This window comes from Hyaena hyaena, unplaced genomic scaffold (genome assembly GCF_003009895.1).
Source record: "Hyaena hyaena isolate Hyena2069 unplaced genomic scaffold, ASM300989v1 scaffold_108, whole genome shotgun sequence".
Classification (NCBI taxonomy): Eukaryota; Metazoa; Chordata; class Mammalia; order Carnivora; family Hyaenidae; genus Hyaena; species Hyaena hyaena.
Window position 1 is genome coordinate 1,306,285 of NW_024080741.1, and position 17,229 is coordinate 1,323,513.

The 17,229-nt window shown below is 35.6% G+C and overlaps 1 protein-coding gene across 7 annotated transcripts in view; it reads right to left on the reverse strand.

Moving 5' to 3' along the window:
- Positions 1 to 17,229, reverse strand: part of ERC1 (ELKS/RAB6-interacting/CAST family member 1) — a 485,892-nt gene that overhangs the window by 344,079 nt on the left and 124,584 nt on the right. For all 7 annotated transcript variants that reach the window (XM_039236306.1, XM_039236310.1, XM_039236309.1 and 4 more), the window contains one exon: positions 3,514 to 3,681. In XM_039236306.1, coding sequence (XP_039092237.1) covers positions 3,514 to 3,681 — 168 coding nt within the window. The remainder of the gene's footprint in view (positions 1 to 3,513; positions 3,682 to 17,229) is intronic.

Sequence of the window (17,229 nt, forward strand, 5' to 3'; positions counted from 1 at the left end):
AATGGTGATGGGAAAACTGGAGAGCAACATGCAAAAGAATGAAATTGGACTACTTTCTTATGCTATACACAAAAATAAATTCAAAATGGATTAAAGACCTTAACAGCGAGACCTGAAACCATAAAAATCCTAGAAGAGAAAACAGACAGTAACTTCTTTGACATTTGCCGTAGCAACTTCTTTCTAGATACGTTTCCTAAGGCAAAGGAAACAAAAGCAAAACTAAACTAATGGGACTACATCAAAATAAAAAAAGCTTCTGCACAGCAAAAGGAACAATCAACAAAACTAAAAGGCAACCTATGAAATGGGAGAGATATTTACAAATTACATATCTGATTAAGGGTTATTATCCAACATATAAAGAACTGACAAAACTCAACACCAAAAAAAATGAATAATCCAATTAAAAAAATGGGCAGAAGACATGAACATTTTCCCAAAGAAGCCGGAGAGATGTCCAACGGACATTATGAAAAGACATTCAATATCACTTATCATCAGGGAAATGCAAATCAAAACTACAAAGATATCACCTCCCATCTGTCAAAATGACTAAAATACACAACAGAAGACACAATAGGGGTTAGTAAGGAGGTAATGAAAGGGGAACCCTCTTGCACTCCTGGTGAGAATGCAAACTGATGCAACTAGTCTGGAAAATACTTATGGAGCTTCCTCAAAAAGTTAAAAATAGAACTACCCTAAGATCCAGCAATCATACTACTTGGTATTTACCTAAAGAATACAAAAATACTAATTCAAAGGGACAGCAACATGCAAAAGAATGTTGGCAACCCTGTGTTCACAGCAACCTTATTTACAATAGCCAAGATATGGAAGCAGCCCAAATGTCCATCAACTGATAAATGAATAAAGAAAATGTGGCATTTATATACAATGGCATATTACTCACCCATAAAAAAGAATGACATGGATGGAGCTGGAGAGTATTATGTTAAGCAAAATAGGTCAGTCAGGAAAAAAACAAATATGATTTTACTCATTTGTGGAATTTAAGAAACAAAATAAATGAGCAATATAAAAAAAAGAGAGAGGGAGAGAAAGAGAGGGGCAAACCACGAAACAGACTCTTAACTATAGAGAACTGATGGTTATCAGAGGAGAGGTCAGTGGAGGGAATGGGTGAAACAGGTGATGGGGATTAAAGAGAGAATGTGTTGTGACAAGCACTGGGTAATATATGGAAGTGTGAATCACTACAATGTACACTGTATACTTGAAACAAATATTACACTGCATGTTAACTAGCTGGAATTTAAATAAAAAATTTAAAAAACAAAAAAAGAAAAAAATTATACCTTGGCAAAAGGTAAGCCGTGACACTATAAGACTAGTAATGAACATTAAATTCACTTAAACACAAAAGTAAAGGCTACACAATATGAATTATAATTATAGAAAAATGTCTTTCCCCCTTGAAAAGCAACACGGTAAATCCATTAAGTATTATGGATTCAATAAGACAACAAAGCTTACCAACAAAAATCAAAATGGGAGAGATTATAAATAAACTATTTTTCATAAAAAGTAGTCAACAGATGCAGACTTTTAAATTTGTTAAATCGGGGTGTCTGGGTGGCTCAGTCTGGTTAAGCGTCCAGCTTCAGCTCAGGTCATGATCTCATGATCCGTGAGTTCAAGCCCCGCATCAGGTTCAGTGCTGACAGCTCAGAACCTAGAACCTGTTTCAGATTCTGTGTCTCCCTCTCTCTCTGACTCGCCCCTGCTCACACTCTGCCTCTGTCTCTCTCAAAATAAATAAACATTAAGAAATATATATTTTCTAAATTAAAAAAATAAAAACATAAATTTAAGTCAAAAACACTAAATTGAAAAGATATATGCACTCCTATGTTTGCTGCAGCATTACTGATAATAGCCTAATTATGGAAGCAGCCCTAGTGTCCTAACAATAGATGAATGGATAAAGAAGGTGTGGTGTATACATACATGCAATGGAATATTACTCAGCCATTAAAAAAATTGAAATCTTGCCATTTTCAATAACATGGATGGAACTAGAGGATATATTGCTAATAGATGAAAAAAAATCAAAGAAAGACAAATACCATATGACTTCACTCATGTGCGGAATTTAAGAAACAGAACAAAAAAACAAACCAAAAAACAGACTTTTTTTTTTTAACTATTTCTGAGAGAGAGAGAGACAGCATGAACAGGGGAGGGTCAGAGAGAGAGGGAGACACAGAATCTGAAACTGAGCTGTCAGCACAGAGCCCGACAGGGGGCTCGAACCCACGAACTGTGAGATCATGACCTGAGCTGAAGTCGGCCGCCCAACCAACTAAGCCACCCAGGCACCCCAAAAAAACAGACTCTTAACTGTAGAAAACAAATTGATAGTTACCTGAGGGGAAGTGCACAGGGGAATGGTGAAATAGGTAAAGAGGATTAGGAATACACTTATCACAATGAGCACTGACTCAGTACATAATGACTATATGGTATACTATATGCTAACTATACTGGAATTAAAAAAAAAAAAAAAAAAAAAACCTAAGAAACAACAGAAAAACTATTTTAAAAGTGAGTATGTCAAGAGAAAAAGTGAGGCTATATGTGTGTGTGTGCGCGTGTGAGCACACATGCGCATAATAATTTAAATAAATCAGCATCCATTAACAAGATATAGTCAACAGATATTTAGAGTGATCAAATATTTATGTTTACATACAGAAAGCAAATGAAAACCAAACTAATATACTGTTCAAAAACAGGACATGGTCTTGTGTACAACAAAGAAAAGCTGAAGGGGGCCTGGCTGGTTCAGTTGGTTAAGTGTCCAACACTTGATATCTGTTGAGGTCATGGTATCATGGTCATGCGATCAAGCCCTGCATCGCGCTCCAAGCTGAGCATGGAGCCTGTTTGGTGCGCGCACTCGCGAACGTTCTCTCTCTCTCTCTCTGCCTCTCCCATACTCATGTGTACTCAATAAATGAATAAATAAGAAGTCAATGTGAGATTTAGTAAAGAGAGTTTTATTCCCTGGCTACTGTTAGAGGTTAAAAATAAACTGGAACAAGATCAACCCCTCACTGGAGATGAACAATAAATATCAGTGTCTACTATAAATGTTATTTCAAAAGCACCCCTTACTTAAGCTAAAAAAAAAAAAGGGGGGGGGAGGGGAATAATTATTGATACTTTTCTTACTTACTTACTCCAGAGTTAGCCTCTACAATAATGAGGAACCTACAAGGAACCTACAAAGCAACCTATAAGGCACTTTTCAGAAACAATAGCATCAAAAATACTATGGACACTAAGCGCATTTACTTTAAAAACTGAATATGCAGGGCACTTTTAACAATCTACCTACTACAACAACATTTTCATTTACTAACCATAAAAATATAAACAGTGGAACGGGAAAGAAACTTTGACAGCATTTAGGTATAACTTAGTGGCAGGAATGGGGATGTATGCTAGGTGTAGAAAACTAAACTCAGAACACCTGCACCTTACCTTCTTCTGAAGAACATTAACCTTCCGTTCCTTCACATCCAGCATGTCCTTGAGGTCATGTATCTCTCCAGCTTGTGTCCCCTTCTCCTCAGCCATATCCTGAATTTGTTTTGTCTTCTTATTCAGCATCGTTTCCTTCTCTTCCAAACGCAATCGGAGAGCATCCACCTAAGAATGGGACATTTTTACAAATGATTAAACGAAAAGAAAGAGATGTGTACAATTGCCCAAATGATACTTACATAGTAAGTGTTCATTAGAATCAAATAAAATACCACTCTAAATATAATTATTGCTATTTAGAAATTAAGCCATATACCTTATGAACACTTTTGTGATAAAAATAAAATTTACATTAGTTAAATATATGATGTATCAGGAAAAATAGATCTGAATCAAGGGACAAAATGGAGAATTGTTATAAAGAGACTACGTTTTCCACTTCTAATAAAGTAATATAATCTACAACTATGCTTCTCAAACTTTAGGTGCATTACAATCATTTGGAGGACTTAAACAGTTTGCCAGGCCCCACCACCAGAGTGTCTGCTTCAATGGGTTTAAGGGCTCAAGAATTAGTTTTTCCAACAAGTTCCCAAATGATTCCACCCTGCTTTAGAAAAATCTAAAATTAGAAAGAAAACCTAAGTATCAGTGACCAAGGACCAAGCATGACACTTGCTGTATCACATAATACAAACGAATGGTAGAATATGATGCTTGTTAGACAGACAACCCCATAATGCACTGAGACAGCTGTACAAAGGAAAGCAAAGGTCTGTTTTCAGCTGAAAATAGTCAGCTGAAGTCGGGCATCCAGTTACCTTTATCCCCCCAAGTTTAACACCTCTCACTAAATTTTCAATTAACTAGAAACCTACTGATAGTACATATTTTTATGTATTGTTTAGCCTAATATATCTACAGTACTGTCTTTTGAAACATGCAATCCATATTAAGAACTATTATTGAGCTATTTTACTTTATATTCTTTGTTTCATACTAAGTCTTAAAAGTCCAATGTATATTATAATTTTTACATTGACATCATATCTCAATTTAGACTACCATATTTCAATTCTCAATGGCCACATATGGCTGGTGGCTACCAGAGTGAAAGTGCAAATCTAAAATATCAAGTATATTTCTATAAAACATCTTCTTCACTTGCATTCTCCCTGTGGAAAACTTCACTCTTCCCTGGCAACCTGGCAACCTGGGAAACTGGGACTCAGAAAAGATAGCTATAAAGAAGCAATAGAGCAGGAATTTAAGATTATCGGTCTGTTTCCAGATCCTCTGATCTTAACCACTAATTCTGTAATACACTACCCCACTAACAGCTAGATAAAAAGAATATATATGATTTTATTTATGTAAAATTCTAGAAAGTGTATACTAATTACAGTAATAGAATAAAACAGTAATAGATCAGGGCTGCCTGGGAAGAGGGAGAAAAGGGAGTAGTGAAAAGTACCAGGGAAAAGCAAAAGAAAGGGATTACAAAGAGGTACAAGAAAATCTGTGGGATATGTTCATTATCTAGACTGTGGTAATGGTTTCACAGCTGTGTGCATCAAAACTCACCAGATTGTACATTTTAAATATATGCAGTTCATTCAATAAATTTTATTTTTTAAAAAGCAAAAGAAGAAAGCATATTATTGGTTAAGAAATAAATCAACAGACCTTTGCAAGAGATATGGGAGCCCAGCTCACAGGCCCAAACATACAGGAACCCATATGTATAAAAAAAAAAAAAAAAAGAAAGAAAAAGAAAAACCAGAGGTGACACTGTAATCAGTGAGAAAAGGACAGAGTTTTCAATAAACTGTCTTTAAACAACTGGCTACCCATACTGATGAAGGGGGTAAGATCTCTAACTCATACACAGAAATGGATTCAGGATGAATTAAAGATTGGATATTTGAGAAGCAAATCTTTAAAACTTTTAGAAGGAAATAGAGGAAAATACTTTTAAGACACTGAGGCACATAAGGATTCATTTTTTAAAGACATAGAATAAATCAAAATGAAAAAATACTGTGTTGAATTTTGAAAAAATCAACTGTGTTGAAATTTAAAACTTCTGCACATCATACTATTTTAAAGTGTTTTATTATTTTATCTATATTTTATGTGCCTGAAATATTTCTTAATTACAATAATACAATTCTAAAGAAAATACAGGAATACTTATCGTTGCTTTAAAAAAATGTAGGTATTTTATAAACTGCCAAAATTAAATATGATCCAATATTGAATTTCAATTTTCAAAAATTTATGACCACTTACCATCACTCAAAAAAAATTTAAATACCTAGGTATAAACCTAACAAAACTTGTAAAGGATCTATATGCCAAAAATTACAAATAAAAGAAATCAAAGAAGACCTAACGGTGTTCTTCCCCTGAATACTTTATGAAATGTAAACTTAACATGTGTTAAGATAGCCAGCCTACTTAAAGTTTTCCTCAGAGACATGGAAAATGGAAAGATTAAAGTGATTTTTAAAAAAAAAGTTTTACTGACAAACAGCAGAACTACAATAAATAAAACCCAGTGAATCTAAGAAATATTACAACTAAAAATGTCCAGTTGTGGTTCCTGAATCCAGCGCTAAAGACCTCAGAGGAAGATTTAAAATTCAATACAAAAAAGATGAATTACATAATTTCCCCAACAGTCCTTCCTTAAGTGCAAGATGACAACAGTCTTTACATTTCCTTGGTTTCCCATCACCAGCCTATTAAAATCAGAAACACTCTACCATGCAAAGAAACAAAAAGGTCCACAAGACCAATGTCAGAACTGAGTATCGAATCAATTTGGAGAAAAGGACTGCCACCACAGAGCAAAGACCTTTGTGGAATATGAAATTCACCAACAGGCTGCTTAAGATGCCAAAAGAGCCCACTGACCCTTATCCACTAGGCATTCGGGCACAGCTCAAGGTGGCCTGTGTGGCTACTAATCCTATTTGACAGTATCAGATTTGGTTCCTATTAGCTGAATCCATTACAGGGCATCAGTCACGGTGATTCAAGAGGGTGCTTATTGAAACCACTATACTTCTGCATAGTTAAGTGCAAAGGTTTAAGGTCAAAGCCTTAAAAAAGTATATATGTCAGAAGATTTTAAAATAAATCATATACTAAATCATTTGCATCTAACTTCTACATTCTCATTTGTATTTTGTATACTGTATATTCTACTTCTTTTTTAAAAATATTTATCTATTTATTTATTTATTTATTGAGAGAGAGAGAGAGAGAGAGAGAGAGAGAGAGCGAGCAAGCAGGAGAGGATCAGAGAGAGATGGAGACAGAGAATTGCAAGTAGGCTCCGCGCAGTTACTATAGAGTCCAATGCAGGGCTCAAACTCATGAACCATGAGAACATGACCTGGGCAAAAGAAGTGGGACACTTAACCGACTGAGCCACCCATGTGCTCCGGAATATTCTACTTCAAACACACATACTACATATCTCAATAACCACAGGCAAAAACAAAGCAACTTCCTAAAAGACATTTCACTCAATATCCCTGAAATATATTACTGAATTCTTATCATAAAGGCAAAAAGCGCAGACATTTAAATTTGGAGATAAGTCTTAACTGCCTAACTTCCTTGTCTCTCAGTTCTTCTCAGCATTAATTTCAGAAAAATGAAACGTTTTCCATCTGTAGGTAAGAATCAGAATACAGCAGAAATACATCCGTGAGCATTTCTAAATGTTTCTCATTCTGATGGTACCAAAGTCGCAGACGACAATAACTATAAGACCTCATATTTCTGCTTCTTTATCAAACGTACCTAGTTATCCTAGCTGCATTTGTACATGAGATCCCTCACTCAGTTAAGTAACCTTGGAAATGTGCTAGTGCTAACCAGTCATAGATACCTGCATGCCATTTTGAGGGAATGTCAGGTATGAGACCCACAGGTATTGGTGACTGAAAAAAAGTAAAAAAATGAAAACTCTGGTAAAAAACATACAAACCTTCAGTGTAAGAGTAGTTGGAAATGCAGGCTTTGATGTAAAATAGATCTCACATAACAAATATTAGGTACAGAAATTAGTCCAGTACATACTCTAATTACTAAATGACCTTGTGTTTACTAAGTATTCAATTTGAATCATTTACTGTATACACTTTTTCTTGGTCTACTTTTTTTGTGCAATGAAGAATTTAAATATGCTGGTCTGGTGATCTAAGATAAAAATAACCACAAAATCCACTCTGCTACTACTAGATTAATTGCTCTGAATTCTACACTGATCTTTCTGGTTTGGAGTGAGCTAAGTTCATAGTATAATTTTGTGTGAGGTCCACATTTTGCAAACCACAAAAAACACATTCAGGAAAGCCCCTCAGAGACGAGCTGGACACATAGTCATCACCCCAATACCATTCCTGGCAGGAGGAATAAGACTTTGTTTATTCACATCAACTGCACTGGAGGAACAGCATCCACCTAGCTTGCCAAGCTTCAAGGTCTATGGCAAACAGGTTTGCCAACTTCAGAAAAACAGAAGGTTTTTCTCTACAAGATTTTCTCTACCAATGGACATGAACAGAAAAATGGCTACCTGGCTCTTTTGGCCTCTCACTTCTGATCACGAAACTGTTGTCTTAAGCTATCTTATTTTACATCAATAAATACATGAATGTAAATACACACTAGCAGTAGTAATTGCATGGATAATATGACTTATTTCCTATCTTGGCTTTGCCATGATTCACTCTTTTCTAACTCTCTGACCATAACTTTTCAATTTTCTTCACTGGATCCTCTGTCATATTCCCCTCCTCACGTCTCACTTTAAACAACTTCCTCTGGAGAAACCAATTCAATCCTAGGCTTTAACCACCACATCAATTATGACAGCTTCCAAATCTTTATTCCTAACCTCAACCAGTTCTAAAACCCTGAGATTCTAAAAAAATATTCTACTTAACCCAGATCTTCCACTGAACATTTAGATTAGAATGAGATTTGGGAGTCCCTGAGTGGTTCAGTTGGTTGAACTTCCAACACTTGATTATGGTTCAGGTCATGATCCCAGGGACAGGAGATCAAGCCCAAGTTGGCTCTGTGCTGAATGTGGAGCCTGCTTGGGATTCTCTCTCCCTCTCCCTCTCCCCCTCCCCCCTCCCCTTGCTCACCCTCTCTATAAAATGAATAGAATAGAATAGAATAGAATAGAATAGAATAGAATAGGATTTTTTTTAGAACCTTTTCCTTTAAAGATCACTAAACATGGTCAAACATCAATGTAGGTTACATCTGATGGTGTTTATTATATTACTTTCTGCATTTTTTCTATATTTGGCAGTATTTTATAAACTTTTTAAAAATTAATCATCTAAACTCCATATTTTAAAGCTGATGAAATCAATGCTCAAACTAAGAGATTTGCCCAAAATCACTAAGTATAATTTCCCATCAATCTCATTTAAAACAGAGGCTGAATGAAGGGCACTGGGCCATGGGACTGACAACATCCACAAGTAAACCTTTTTCAAAAGGCTACTTCAGGGGCACCTGGGTAGCTCAGTCGGTTGGGCGTCTAACTTCGGCTCAGGTCATGATCTCACGGTTCGTGGGTTTGAGCCCTGTGTCAGGCTCTGTGCTGACAGCTCGGAGCCTGGAACCTGCTTTAGATTCTGTTGTCTCCCTCTCTTTCTGACCCTCCCCTGCTCACGCTCTCGTTCTCTCTCTCTCTCTCAGAAACAAATAAAACATTAAAAAACTTTAAAAAAAAAAGAAAGAAAACATTAAAAAATTTTTAATAAAAATAAAAGGCTATTTCATCAAATTGTTTAAAGTCTCATATTTGACAAAAAGTTGAAGAGCTAAGAGAAACATCAAAAAGGCCAGGGGTATAGATGTCATTCCACAGTACATAGTTTATTTGTACTTTACTCACACAGACACACACACAAGTTGCAAATAGTCTAAAAACACCAATGTCAATATTGTCTCCACCCACTTTACCCTGAAAATTCATAGTAAAGACAGCATAACAACAACACAAAGTAGTATAAGATGTATTCAGTTATGTAGCCCCAGCAGAAATGTTAATGTTGGTCTCTGCAAATCTGATAAAGCAACGCAGTCAGCCAACCTAGTTCTTCTGCCTCTCTAAGCCAACACATCTGTAACACTTCCTTATTCTGGTACCAACCTAAGATTAAGTAAACCTTATAACTCTGCCTGAAACCCTTAGAATCACAGAAAGAGACAATTTCCTCATTGGAAGGACCTGTAAAAGTTACCGGATTGAATCTCTCATCTAAATCCTGGGTCTCAATATCCCCTTTGAGAAGGCTTTTCTAGTACCTGAACACCTCCAGTAAAAGCCAGGTAGACAGTTCCTCTCTATATAGAGGCTGCCCACATTCTACTTTTACCAGGCATAAAAGCTATTTCCTATCCAGAAGTTTAAAAAAAAAAAAAAAAAAGGGTTTTCTGTAGTTTTATCCATCAGCCTAAATTCAACATCTTAGGCCAGATGCTCTTCCACATAATAGCCATTCAGATACATGCAGACTATCGTGTACTCCCAGGACCATTTCTTTTCCAAGCTACCCTTCAACTCTTCCTTAATATGCCATGTTTCAGACTCTTTGCACCTAAACATGCCAACATGTGCCAACATCCTTTAAACTGCTGTATCCAGAACTCAATATTTTACATCTGATTACCTCAGCCTTATTTCTAGACACTTTCAAAACAAATGAAGACTGCATATGGTTTTTTGTTTTTGAAGGATTTTCTGGCAGCCACTAAACAGGTGCTTTTGTAGATTGACTGATTGGCTAGCTTTTTGTTGGAGAGAGGGAGGGATATAAAATTAAAGATTTTTACAGTCATCCTCTTAAATTTTTGTCCTGCTTGGTTTAGACCATTACTCTGCTCTTTAAAGATCTTTTGGAATGCTGAATTTCTTATCTAACAGGCACATTACCCATCTTTCCTCCATATTTTTTCCATCTAATTCATTATCATTAATAAAAATATTTAACAAGGAAGAGTCAATGTTAGAGGGATACATAATAGAAATTTTTATGTAGGTTAACATACATCATTAAACAACACCTTTTGGGAAAAGTCAATTTACAGTTACGAAGAAACCTAATTACCATCTTATCCAGCTTACATTTCTCCATCTTATTTACACTCCCTTGCCAGTGCCTTGAAGGGGTATAGGTCTATTACATTTCCCATACTTTCCTGATCTTCCAGACTAGAAATCCTACCAGATATAGGATAATAAGATATAAGATTTAAGATATATTTTAAATATCTTACCAGATATAAGAATAAAAAATAAGCCTGAGATGACATAATTTTCTTAAATGTTTTAATTTATTTTTGAGAGAGCGAGAACGCAAGTGGGGCAGGGGCAGAGAGAGGAGGACAGAGGATCCAAAGAGGGCTCTGTGCTGACAGCAGCAAGCTGCATGTGGGGCTCGAACTTGCGAACTGGGAGATCAGGACGAGAGCTGAAGTCAGGCACTCAACTGACTGAGCCACCCAGGTGCCACTGAGATGACCTAGTTTTCATGTTGACTTTCAGTAATGATCATTTCCACCTTAGAATCCTTAAATATTCCATTCTAAAATAGCACTTAGGGGGCACCTGGGTGGCTCAGTCAGTTAAGCGTCCAGCTTCAGCTCAGGTCATGATCTCACAGTCCATGAGTTTGAGCCCTGCATCAGGCTCTGTGCTCACAGCTTGGAGCCTGGAGTTTGCTTCAGATTCTGTGTCTTCCTCTCTCTCTGCCCGTCCCCCACTCATGCGCTCGCTCGCGCTCTCTCTCTCTAATATAAACAAACACTAAAAATAAAATAAAATAAATAAAATAGCACTTAGGGAAAAGCTTAGGTGCAGAGATGTGGCAATCTTCTTTATTCTTATTTGAAAAGCAAAGTGCCATTTGCTCAAAGCCAATCTTAAAAACTGCTCTCATCTTCATGATTCCTAAACGATAATCAATAACTAGTAATTTTATTTGCACTTAGGATTTAAACTATCCTAGCCAAAAATACAAAACAAAACATTTTACAGCACTTTACAGACTAAAGACACTTAAAATGTAGACTCCAATTCAATAGGTCTAAAGTATGACTCAAGATTTTGTTTCCAGTAAGTTCTTAGGCAAGTAGATACAGCTCATCTCAGAATCACACTTTGAATAGATCTCTTAGATACTTTCTTATAATTTCTCTTCTCACCCATTTTGGGCATTCATTTTCATTTTTCCACTATTAAAATATACAACCTATTCTTTTCAGTCCTATGATATTCTTCTGGATGAAGAAGACAAAAACAACCTAGATGCAGAATTTCACTTGCTCTACCATTTGGCAATATTATACCAACAAGTAGAAGTAAGTAATAAGCTCTACCTTTTATGACCTTTCTCCAAAAGTCTTCTTTTCAAAGTTTTTCACTGAATCTTGAAGACTTTACCATACTCTCTTTTGCTCCTGTAAAGCCTACCGTTGGCCTGTTAATCCTTCATAGGTATACTATCTTTCCTCTCCGGTGGCTTTTTTTCCCCTTAATGTTTGTTTATTTATTTTGAGAGAGAGAGAGTGAGAGGGGGAAGGGCAGAGAGAGAGAGAAGGAAAGAGAGAATCCCAAGCAGGCTCCACACTGACAGTGTGGAGCCCAACACAGAGCTCGAACCCACAAACCATGAGATCATGACCTGAGCCAAAATCAAGAGTCAGACACTTAACAGGCTGAGCCACCCAGGTGCCCTGAATTTCTGGTGGCTTTTAAGTTCAGTTTATCTATGGTTTCATTGTTATTTATGGTAGGTGAGGATATCTTCCCCTTCAAGAATTATTTGCTCCTAAACCAAAGGTCCGTTCCTATCATCTGGTCAGAAATACTCTCAGCAATTATCTCTCTTAACATTGCCTCCCATTTCTTCTATCCTCCCCTTTTGAAACTCCCATATATATGTTAGATTTCTATTTCAACAGACTTCTCTTTAATTCCTATCTTTTTATGTGTCCTATTCTCTCTGGATGACGTCTCCTCAGATGTATTTTCCCATTTATTAACTGTCCCTGCAGCTCTAATTTCCAGTTTAACTATATTGTTTTTCCACTTTAGTTATTATATATTTCTTTTTTTTAATATTATTTACTTATTTAAGAGAGAGAGAGAGAGAGAGTGCACGGGAGGGGGAGAAAGAAAAGGAGAGAGAGGGATTCCCAAGTAGGCTCCACACTGTCAGCATGGAGCCTGATGCAAGGCTTGAACTCACAAACGATGAGATCATGACCTGAGCCAAGATCAAGAGTCAGATGCTTAACTGACTAAGCCACCCAGGAACCCCTCGTTATTATGTATTTGATACCTAAAACCCTGTTTTGTTCTTTAACAAGCTGCCTGGTATTATTTATGGTGTTTTGCCCTTTGCTCATGTTTTAATCCTTCCTTCATGTATATAACAATAGTAATATTTCCTGAGTGCTATATGTGCATGCATTAAACTCATTTAACTCTCACAACACTCTATGAGGTAATGACATGATTCTTCTCACAAATGAGGAAACTGAAGCATAGAACGTATAAACTTATGTAACAAGTAAGTGGCAAAGCCAAGATTAAAAGACACTAAACAACTATAGCTAGTGCTGCCCTTTATAACACTGCCTTAGTTTTTATTCTCAACAGTCCTGAAACAACAGCCCAGTAAGTTATGTTTTCTCTTCCATTCTAAAGAGTGCACCTATGCTTACTTCTCTATCCTTTAGTTTAATCATTTTATTTATTGTCTCTTTCTATTATCCAATGTTCCTAAGGGTCTAATCATTCTATTTGTTCTTACTTCTGATGTTGGCTCAGAATAGATCAAATTCCATAGGTGATTATCTAATGTGGAGTGGTAAATTCATTCTAAGCAGGGCTCTTATCTGTGGGAATATGTACGGACTAGGCTGAAATCTATGTTGACAGAAGCTGTGCATATTCAAACTCAAAGCTCATAGAAGACACTTTTTCTCCAACTCTAAGACCAGGTGAGTAAGTCTGTTTCTAATATTGTCAATTAATACTGGTAGGATTAATTTTTTTCTAGTCCACCTTTTTCTCAAGGAAGTCCTAGATTTACACAGGAGTCTCAGTTTCAAATCCATACCCCATTTAGGGCCACCGTCTGCTCTCCACATGTCAGCATTAAAATCTAAGCCCCTTAGTTACCAAAAAGAATAACCCTTCAGAACAACCCTATTTAGAGTCCTTGTTAACAGACGCTCAGTGTTGGAGGGGATGAAAAAAAACAGAGACATCTGTCCTGTCAGAGAGATAAACCAAACCAACTCTGAGAATCAATGTGGTAAATACACCATATCCAACATACCTCAAGTAGTTACACAGTCAGAATTACTGCTTTTCACACTTTTGTCAACTTGGAGAAAGAACAAAATTACTCTTTATCTTCAATTCACTTAAAACTATCATTGATGCATGCAAAGTTCTATTGTGCCTTACTGTTTTTCCATCCACATACAATATCCATTCCTCCTTCAATATGCAGCCATTCTAATATATTTAATACAAAACTGAATATGAATTAACTTAAAAATATAGAGGCTTATTTTTATACATATATCTTTTTAATTCATATGAATGCTATATACCTCATTCTATCTCTTCTAAAAAATATATATCCATGACCCTATGATTACTTCTAAGATCAATGTAAGCATCTTTTTTTTATTCTATATTCCAATTTTTGATATTTTGGGCAGCGGTGAAAATATCTTCTTCTAATCAGTCACACATTTGTTAACTTTGCCAGTAGTGTTCTTTCGTGAACGGAAATACTTAAATTGATGGCGTCACTTAAAATGTATCTTAAATGTATCATATCTAAGATACATTTTCATTGATTAGCCTTATAGGTTTCCCTTTTACACTGAGGTCTTTCATCAATATGGAGTCCACTGTTTTATCTGGTACATGATAGGTGGCCAATTTCATTCTCTATATGTCAGTTTTCTAACTCTCTTTTAATTTGCACTAGTTTATGATGGTCCCGTCTATATACTTATCTAAACTTTTTTTTCCCCCCACTGGTCTATTTGCCCATTCCTGTGCCAGTACTACATGATTCTGGGGTGCACATTTGGTTTGGTTTAGGGCTCTGTGGTATATTTTCAGATCAATTAGGGAAGATCTATCCATCTTCTCTTTTTCTTCACTTTAATGTCAGAATAGCTGTATTTGTCCATGTAATTTTACAAATTTTTTAATTGTGGTAAAATACACATACCATGAAATTTGCTATCTTCATCATTTTTAAGTATATAGGTCAGTGGTGTTCAGTACATTCACAATGCTGGATTACCAATCTCCAGAACTCCCTTCGTCTTACAAAACAAAAACTCTGTACCATTTAAAAACAAAAACAAAAAACACCTCCATTCTCCCCAGCTCATAACAACTACCATGCTACTTCCATCTTTATGAATCTGACTTCTCTAGGTGCCATACATAAGTGAAATGATACATCTTTTCATGACTCATCCATGTAAAACTTAAAGTAAAATGAATTTCTAAAAAAAATACTGCTGAGTATTTTCACTGAAATTGAAAAATATGTAAATACTAATTTGGGGAAAATTGATATCCTTACAGTATTAAATCATACCATTTATTGATAACAATAGATCTCTCTGAATTTATTTCTTTTTCCTTGAATCCTCTTATAGAGTCTTGGGCTTTCTTGCCTTTTCTACTTTTTGGAAAAAATTATAAAAAATGATTATTTTTGAATTTTTTATAAAGCTCTCCTGGCAAGCCTTCTGAGTCAAAGGATTTAGAAGGGTTGGGGCTGATTACCACTTTAATTTTCTATAATGATTACTATTCATGTTTTCTAGTACTTCTTGAACCTACTTTGTCATATTTTCCAGAAATGTATTTGTTCTATCTTTTCAAGTTTATTAAAATATAATTGCTTATAAATGTCTTTTCTTATTTTTAAATTGTATGGTACTAGTAGTTACTTCTTTATCATTCTGTAAGAGATGCTCCTATCTGATTATCCTTTTTAAAACAACTCTTAGTTTATTTTATCCTTTACTGATTGCTGAGTATCTGTTACCCTCCATTTTACTGTTTCTTTGGCTTTAATTGCTGTCTTTTTCCCTAGTTTCCTAATTTAGATACTTAGTTTATTGCATTTATTCCTTGTTTTCTAATAAACATAAAAACTAGACAATTCCCTCTAGATACTAGAGGATTAGTTATATCCCACAGATTTTCTTTTGCTTTCTATTCTAGTCTCCTTCAACCCATGGTCATTAAGTAGTATACTTTCAACACTAATTCAAAAAGATACATGCACCCCTATGTTTACTGCAGCATTATTTCCAATAGCCAAGATATGGAAGTAATCTAAGTGTCCATCAATAGACAAATGGATAAAGAAAACATGATATATATACAATGAAATACTACATGGCCGTAAAAAGGATGAGATTGTGCCATTTGAGACAATATGAATGGGCCTAAAGAGTACTATGCTAAGGGAAGTAGGTCAGACAAAATACCATATGATTCCACTCCTAAGGTGCATCTAAAAAAATGAATAAACCAAAAAAGCAGAATCAGACCTATAAATACAGAAGGCAAAAACTGATGGTTGCCAGAAGGCAGGGGAGTGGGGGGTTAAGCAAATTGGGTGAAGGGGAGTGGGAGGTACAAGCTTCTAGATATGGAATAAGTAAGTCACAGGAATAAATGCACAGCATAAGGAATACAATGGTACTATAACAGCAATGTAATGGGACAGATGGTAACTGTACTTGTGGTGGACACAGCATAATGTATAAACAAATCACTTCATTGTACACCTGAAACGTAATGTATCCTCATGTGGCAATTATACAAAAAAAGAAGTACTACATTTTCAGATTCCAAATTTATATCAGTTTTATGCTGCAATTCTTCATTACTGAATTTTTTTAAATTTATTTTTGAGAGAGGGAATAGGAGTGGGAGAGGGGCAGAAAGAGAGGGAGACACACAATCCAAAGCAGGCTCCAGGCTCTGAGATATCAGCACAAAGCCCAATGTGGAGCTTGACCTCATGAACCGTGAGATCATGATCTGAATTGAAGTCGGACATTCGATTCAGAATCGACCAACTGAGCCACCCAGGCACCGCTTCTAATTTTGCTACATTGGCATCAAAGAACATAGTCCATATGACTTTTATTCTTGGGAATTTTGACATTTCCTCTGTGGCCTAGCACATTTGATTTTTATGACTATTCAAGAAGTTCTTTAAAAGTGTATTCTGTATTTGTTAGTGCAATATTCTACAGAATACCTATTTGAGCTGATTACTGTTGTTGAAATAGTTTAAATTGTTTTTTTACTTTTGCTTCTTTAATCATGTTCTGAAAGGAACTTGTACTAATGAGCAACTTCAACTGTTAATTTTATCTATTTCTCAACACTGTTGTTTTATATACACAAAGTCAATGTTGTTAGATGCATAAATGTTCACAATCATTGTATTTTCTTGACCTATTGCTTTTTACCAGTACATAACATTGTTCTGTGTGCTTTATAACTTCTCTGCCTTCAAAGATAATTTAATTAATGTTAAAATAAATGGGGGGGCATATTTTCTTGATAAACCTTTAATTTTATTTTTTAAATTCTGCTAT